This window comes from Rhododendron vialii, chromosome 7a, assembly GCF_030253575.1.
Source record: "Rhododendron vialii isolate Sample 1 chromosome 7a, ASM3025357v1".
Taxonomy (NCBI): Eukaryota; Viridiplantae; Streptophyta; class Magnoliopsida; order Ericales; family Ericaceae; genus Rhododendron; species Rhododendron vialii.
In genome coordinates, this window is record NC_080563.1 from 28,368,952 (window position 1) to 28,376,392 (window position 7,441).

Below are 7,441 nucleotides of genomic sequence, written 5' to 3' on the forward strand. Positions count from 1 at the left end.
GTACGATTCCATTTGGGTGATTGTGGATAGATTGACAAAATCAGCTCATTTTCTGCCAGTTAAGACTACGTACACTACAGATAAATATGCTCAGATTTATGTTGATGAGATTATCAGATTGCATGGGGCGCCTGTGTCTATTATTAGTGATAGAGATCCTAAGTTTACTTCTAGATTCTGGGCTAGTTTGCAGCATGCCTTGGGTACTTCTTTGAAATTCAGTACCGCTTTTCACCCTCAAACTGATGGGCAGTCTGAACGGACCATTCAGACTTTGGAGGATATGCTGAGGGCGTGTGTTCTTGATTTTAAGGGCAGTTGAGATGAATATTTGCCATTGATTGAGTTTGCCTACAATAATAGCTATCACAGCAGTATTGGCATGCCACCGTATGAGGCTTTATATGGCAGGAGGTGTAGAACACCAATTTGTTGGAACGATGTTGGTGAGAGACAGATGTTGGCTCAGCAAATGGAGCAATTAGGTGAGGATCGGAGGCTAGGTCCTGAAATGGTTAAACAAACCGTTGATGGAGTTCAAATTATAAGGAAGCGTTTAAAAATTGCCCAAGATCGTCAAAAGAGCTATGCTGATAAACGAAGAAGAGATTTGGAATTTGAGGTGGGTGACCGTGTATTCATTCGTGTATCGCCTTGGAAAGGGGTTGTTCGCTTCAAAGGAAAGAAGAAATTGGCACCGAGGTACATTGGGCCGTATGAGATTACCGGAAGAGTAGGCGCAACGGCTTATCGATTGGCTTTGCCGATGGAATTGGCACGGTTGCATGATGTATTCCATGTTTCGATGTTGAGGAAGTATGTGCCAGATTCGACACACGTGCTAAATGATACGGAACCGATGGAACTAAAAGAGAACTTGACCTATGTGGAGGAACCAATTCGGATTTTGGAGCGAGGGGAACATGTCCTTCGTTCAAAAGTAATACCGTTGGTGAAAGTCCAATGGCGTAATCATTCAGAGCGGGAAGCTACGTGGGAGATGGAGGAGTCTATGCGAAAGAGCTATCCGCATTTGTTTGAATGTGGTAAGTAATTTCGGGGACGAAATTTCCTAAGAGGGGGAGGGTGTAACACCCTTTTTAATTGAGATGCTTAAATGTTATATTTAATAACCTAAAGGGCTGGAGTACAATTTTTCTTTAAGATGGTGCATGTGTGCCGTGTGTGTTGTGTGGTGTTGAGTGTGTGTGTGTTCTTTTAAAACAAAAATAAAAAATAAAATAAGAAAACCCATCAGGTTGTTCCAATGAGAGAGAGAGAGAGAGAGAGAGAGAGAGAGAGAGAGAGAGAGATCAGCCGTGAGGAGAGAAAGAAGAAGAAGAAGGAAGAAAGGGATTAAGGGTTTTGAAGCTTAATTAGGTGATTTCCATCTCCTTCAAGGCTGAATTTCATGTTTTTCATGTTAGGTTTCATGCTTTACATCTAGTATGTACTTGATTGAAGTAATTAGAGATGGATTGAATCCATAGCAGAAGGTTTTTGAGCTTGGAGTTGAGTTTATTCCTGAAAATTCGTGTATAACATATGAATATGCATAACTGTGTTTTGAGCAGAGTTGAGCCTGTCCTGTTTTTGACGAATTTTTACCATTGACATACCGATCATGTTATTTTCTAGTATTTTTACTGTAGATGCGTCTTTATGTGTAGTTTATGCTGTAAAAATTTCAAAATTTTTTGAGAAACCTGGAAAAAGATAAAAATCTTTAACCGGACTGCAGTCAGATTCTCGTCTGTGCTGACAGCCTAGACACGTGTTGGAAAAACGGGCATAACTTCTTGCTCGGGTATTGGTTTTACGCACCGTTTCTTGATTCCGAAACTAGACTTGTATATCTTTCTGAATCTGTAAAGATTGTGCCTTAGTTTGGTCTGAGCAAAAGCAGTTTTGGTTCTGAAGTTAATAGTTTGGTGATTCTGAAATTCTGGGCAGGTTTTGTAGCTGTGTTCTTCATCAATTTTGTCATAGTTGAATATGCTTACTGACTATGGATGCTACTGAGTCTTAAACATTGATCAATTGGTGAAGTTTTGGTGTTGGAATTATTGGAAAAGATTGAGTATGTGATTTTTAATGAGCATTCGATCGCAGACTGTTCTGCCGGGTCTGTAGTTTCTGTTTTAGATGTATAATTTCAATTGAGCATATCTTAGTCATTCGGAGTCCAATTTGGGCAAATTTTATATCTAGATTGATGTACTAGAAGTCTTCTTGCCAGTGGTGGTGGTCTTGTAGTATTCTTTGAAACCTATAGAATGCTATAGTCAGAATTCGATCAATGGTTCTGCTAGAAAGTGTGTGTTTGTGAGATTTTTGGCTTTGAGGTACAAATTGATGAATTTACTTCTTGCTTTTGGAATTAAACTTTGAGCTCATATGTGCGGAATATTTGTTAGGTTCGGAGACGACAACGAGTACCGCAGCTCCACGTAGGGAGTGACTGCGTTGGTTTTCTTTTTGTTGGAGACCGAGGTGAGTGTTCGATTCATAGATGTTCTTCAATTGGATTGAATTTGAAATATTGGACTGTGACTTCGTGTCGGTGGGCAACAACGGCCAACGGCCAACGGCCGGACTTTGTGTCGTGCCTTTGACTTTGTGTCGATTCAATGGCTTTATGCCAAAATTATGACTTTGTGTCGAGCTAGTGACTTTGTGTCGGATTAAAGACTTTGTGTCGATTATTTGCTTAATGCTTAATTAATGATGAACTTGGATTTATTGCTTATATTGAACAACATCCATGTCTCATATACACTCCTGGAACTCGTTTGGGGTTCCAGTTTTGCAGGTATAGGTCGGTGTCCACTACAGGTCGCGTTTTGTATTTTGTGACTCGCTCGAGAAGTGCGTAGTTGAGGCCTGTGGGAGTCTTTGTCTCCTGGCCCGTAGATGATTTTGCTTAGTTTAGTTTTGGATAATAGTTGGTTATGTAAAGTTTATTTCTTGACAGACTTCCGCTGTAGTTTGTAAATGAAAAATATTTTTTTTTTATGTAAATAAAATGTGACTGTTGAACTATAGTTGTTCGTTATTCTTGGATTTGCTAGTAGCTGGTTGTCGCGTGTCGTATCGGGATAGGCCGATGAGATGCTATTCAAAATTCTGAAGCAAAGTTGGATGATTCGTAAACGCCTTTTCCGATATCGGCTAAATTCTGAAACAAAGTTGGATGATTCGTAAACGCTTTTTTCGATATCGGATTGAGATGATTTTTTACAGGGACCGTAAACAATATGTTTTGAACAAAATGAGCGGCTCCGATCATCTTTGCAGAATCCAAAACGGGTGCAAAATCCATCTGTACGGGGCTGCTGTACACGCACTACTGTAACATTAGCAGCTCTCTTTAAAAACAAGGGATAGAAATGAAAATGAAATGACACATCGTAGTTGGAGATGCTCATTATAGAAATGTTCTGTTGTTGACCTATATATGCTGGCCCACCGACACAATTTGGGTGACACGTCCCAGTTGGTGCCAGCTTGGTTTCCCATTATTTTCCTTTCTTATCCGGATAAAAGATTCGTGATCTCCACTCCACCCCAAAGCCGACGTATCCAAAACTTCGACAGTCGGTTAAGGCGCTGTTTCGGTTTTTAAAAAAAAAAAATTTTAAAAAAAAATTTTAATTCAAAAATTATGTGTTTAAGCAAATAATTTTCCTACCAATATAGATCTTATTTGATAAATTTCGTTAAAATCTTTTATATCGTGTTTGTTTTACCTTTTGAAAAATATTTTTCAAAAAACTCTTCCTACTTATAATCATTTCTCTCTATCTCTTTTCACTTATTACTCCTACTACTCTCATAATCTTTTTTTCAAAAGCTACCAAACAAAGTATTAAATGATGAAAAAAATTAGAATATTACATTCTTTTTCAAAAATAAGATTTAGAAAGAAAGCGAAACGGGATCAACTATAATGTTTTGACATTTAATGTCTCAATTTATATTGAAGTTTGGGTTTTTTTTTCCTCTTTTAGAGGAATGCGGGATAAATTTTAGAATATTACTTATAGAACGAATAAGATAATATAATAAAAGACAGAAAGTCTACACACACATACAATCTGTGCATAATTCATGAATTTTGTTGTAGGATCCATCACAAATCTCATACAAATCATCCGAGCCGTTCATTAAATATAAAACATTTTTTCAGGGGTCCACGTAAAAAATAATCTTAATCCGATTTTTATAGGTGCTCGATCCAATCATATAACTTTTCATTATCCGAAAATCTGAATGAAAAGTTAGATGATTGGATGAAGTATTTGTAGGTATTGGATTGAGTTTATTTTTTACGGGGACCCTTGAAAAAATATTTTACATTTAATGAATGGCTCAAATAATTCGTGTGGGACCTGTGGTGGGCCCCACAACGAAACCTGTGGTGGGCCCCACAACGAAATCTAAATTGTGCACAAATTGCTGTATGTGTAGCACAAGATTGCTGTGTAGCACAGTTCATAATAAGAAGCATTATTTATGTTGATTTTGCAACTCACTTTTTTATTGATGTCAGAGCATCTTCAGCTTTTATCCATATTTTTTCTTAAATTTAAGTCAAATTTTGGGTAAAAATTCATTTTGGATAGACACATCTTCAACCATCAAACCTAAATTTTACACATTTTTCTCTTTCTCTAACTAACCGTTGGAGAAAATGAATCAAGGCAAAAGTTGTCTCAAATTTGGACAAAAAAATAAATAAAACTCAAAATGGAAAAAGATTTTGGTTAAAAATTAGAGAGAGATTTTTATAATTTTTATCTCATTTTTAAATTTAAATCTTAAAATGAATCAAGCTGAAAATGCTCACTTTTTTACAAGTGGCGTTAATAAAAAAAAAAAAGTGGCAAAATCATTTCTCATTCCAAGCAAAGGCATTCCGAAGTTTTTAAGTCCCCATTCAAATCAAGGTCCCTGGCATCACACCTCCTCCTGCAACATACTTCAAAAACAAATTAAACAATTACTCCCTCCGTCCCTTTATTACAGTCCAGTATTTCATTTTAGGCTGTCCCTTAATAAGTGTCCATTTTATAAAGTTAGTGGATAAAAGTTGGTGAATTGTCTATTTTGTCCCTAAAAGTAGATTCCATTTTGAAAAGTTAGTGAATAAAAGTGTAATGATGATGGGTAAGTAGGAAAAATGGAGAAAAAAGTTGATGTGAAAAGTATAATGATGATGTCTTTTTAATAAGTTGGAGTTACGAAGCAGGACATTTAAAAAAGGACGGAGAGAGTAGAAAATTCAAAATAATACTCCAAAAAAGAATACTACTACTATAATAAAAGTAAACCAAACGTAATTAAACAGAATTAAAGTAAACGCAACGTACCTTACACGAAATGCATCTCCAACATACCAACCAGTACACGACGAACGTACACGCATACGCCCAACAAACGTTAACGGCGAACCAACGGAAAATGTTCACGACGAGACGGCGCATCCCAACGCGACGAACAACAAAAAACACACGGCACGGCACGGAACAAGTCATGCTATGATGATGATGAGTGCTGGCTGGCCAAACGCCAAATCTTAATTAATTCTGACCAAACCACCATTTTAATCTTAATTACATCTTAATCTTTTACCAACTCTTTTTTCTTTCTTTCCCACTTAACCGGTTCTTTAATTTGATTGTTTAAACGTCCAAAAAGTCCTTCAATTGCAATCAATCGCTGCAAATCACATGTACAAGTGGGGTTGGGGAAGCTGTGGTACAAAAACGGCATCCCTATAAACTCGCCGGGAACCTGACACCTTCGCCGGAATCTGACCGCGCCGTCGGCCGGAATCGCCAAACTGCAGAGGAGACAAAAGATTTATATGTATCAAAAGAACCAACCTGTGTAAACCTAATCAAAGATCGTCCGTTTTCGACATGATCGAGAGCCGGCTCGGCCTCGGCTGAAAATTATTCCTCCGTCGCTGCTGGTGCGACGACGGCCGAATCAGTTGCGCAAGGGCGCGTTTCGTCCAGTCTCCCTCGACGGTTCCGATCCGAACGAGAGAATTCGCCATGGCCGACCTGCGTGCGTGTAACCGGTTCGGCAGGTAGGAAACCGACTGGCTGTTGGTGCTGTTCTTGTGGAGGCTGCACCGGAAGGACCCCGGGTGGGTCGTAGGCGAGCACATGCAAGTCCTCTTGGGAAGATTTTTTAAAGGATTCCCGTTCTGCTTATTGACGACTTGATCTCGGGGCGAGACGGCCATCGAACTGCTGGGAGACCTCGATCTGTCGATCGAGAAACGGACCGATGGGGACGGCGCCAGGGGAACGAAGCCGTGGAGGTTGACGCGGGTGGGGGAAGATGAGCGGTTGAAGAAAGCGTTGGAGGTAGGCGACGAACAGAAGTTAGAACTGGTCGAGGAGGCGTAGAAGGACGACGTGTTGGGGGACGGAGGAGACGAGTAGAAGTTGGGACCGGTGGAGAAGGCGTAGAACGACGACGTGTCGGACGGCGAGGAAGATCCCAGGGCATCGGATCGTGAGTTTGATCGGCGGAAGGACAGGACTGGGCCATTGGATCTTTTAGACGAGCCCCCCATTGTTGTGGTTTTTTTTTTTTTTCTAGTGAGTGCTGAGAGGAGGGAGGAGAGAGAGAAAACTGGGGTATTGGTGTTACTAAAGTATTTGTTTTCCCTCAAGGGCCCTTGGGCTCTTCAGTTTGGCAAACCTAGTTTCCCTCAATGGCTGGATTTATAGATGGGAGGGGAAGAGGGCGGGTGGTAATTAAGTTGATGTTTGGTGGGTAAATGTTTGGGGAGATTACTAGACGTGCTAACCTGACCGTGGGGGTTTAGTTAACCAGACCAGAGTTGGGTTACATAGGGGTGTTTGGACAAATAAGCCAAAATAACTTATTTTTTGTCCTTATTCAATTTTTTTTGGTATCACTTGGCTTATTGTCATTTTTTTAGGGATTATTGCATCCTCACGATAAAAGAAATCTAAAAAGTAAAAAATTTTGACCGAAATTCAATTTTTTTTGAATAAAGACGAAAGTAAATCAATAAGTCAATTTTTTCGTTTTTATTCAAAAAAATTGAATTTCGGTCAAAATTTTTTACTTTTAGATTCCTCTTGTCGTGAGGATGCAATAATTCCCAAAAAAATGACAATAAGCTAAGTGATACGAAAAAAATTTGAATAAAAACAAAAAATAAGCCACTGTGGCTTATTTGTCCGAACGGGCAGTAGGCATTTTGTTTTTTTTTTTTGAAAGGGTAGGCATTTTGTTTGGGTTAACTGCTTTTGTGGACTTTCTGGAGGTTCCGCCACGTGCGAGGTTCTCTGTGAGAGATGGGGCATGGAGTTTGATTCAAAAATACAAAGACCGCCACTCTCGAGACCGGTAATTGCGTGAAATAGGAGTAGTAACTACTACCATTCCTAAT

At 39.3% G+C, this 7,441-nt stretch overlaps 2 protein-coding genes across 2 annotated transcripts; one reads left to right on the top strand and one right to left on the bottom strand.

The window, feature by feature from the left end:
* Window positions 1-244: 244 nt before the first annotated feature.
* Window positions 245-1,094, top strand: LOC131331912 (uncharacterized). Its single transcript, XM_058365876.1, has one exon. The coding sequence runs from the start codon at window positions 383-385 to the stop codon at window positions 1,052-1,054; it is 672 nt and encodes a 223-aa protein (XP_058221859.1). The 5' UTR covers window positions 245-382; the 3' UTR covers window positions 1,055-1,094.
* A 4,546-nt stretch (window positions 1,095-5,640) lies between these two features.
* On the bottom strand, window positions 5,641-6,715 carry LOC131331913 (uncharacterized). The gene has a single exon (XM_058365877.1). The coding sequence runs from the start codon at window positions 6,590-6,592 to the stop codon at window positions 5,903-5,905; it is 690 nt and encodes a 229-aa protein (XP_058221860.1). The 5' UTR covers window positions 6,593-6,715; the 3' UTR covers window positions 5,641-5,902.
* Window positions 6,716-7,441: the final 726 nt, after the last annotated feature.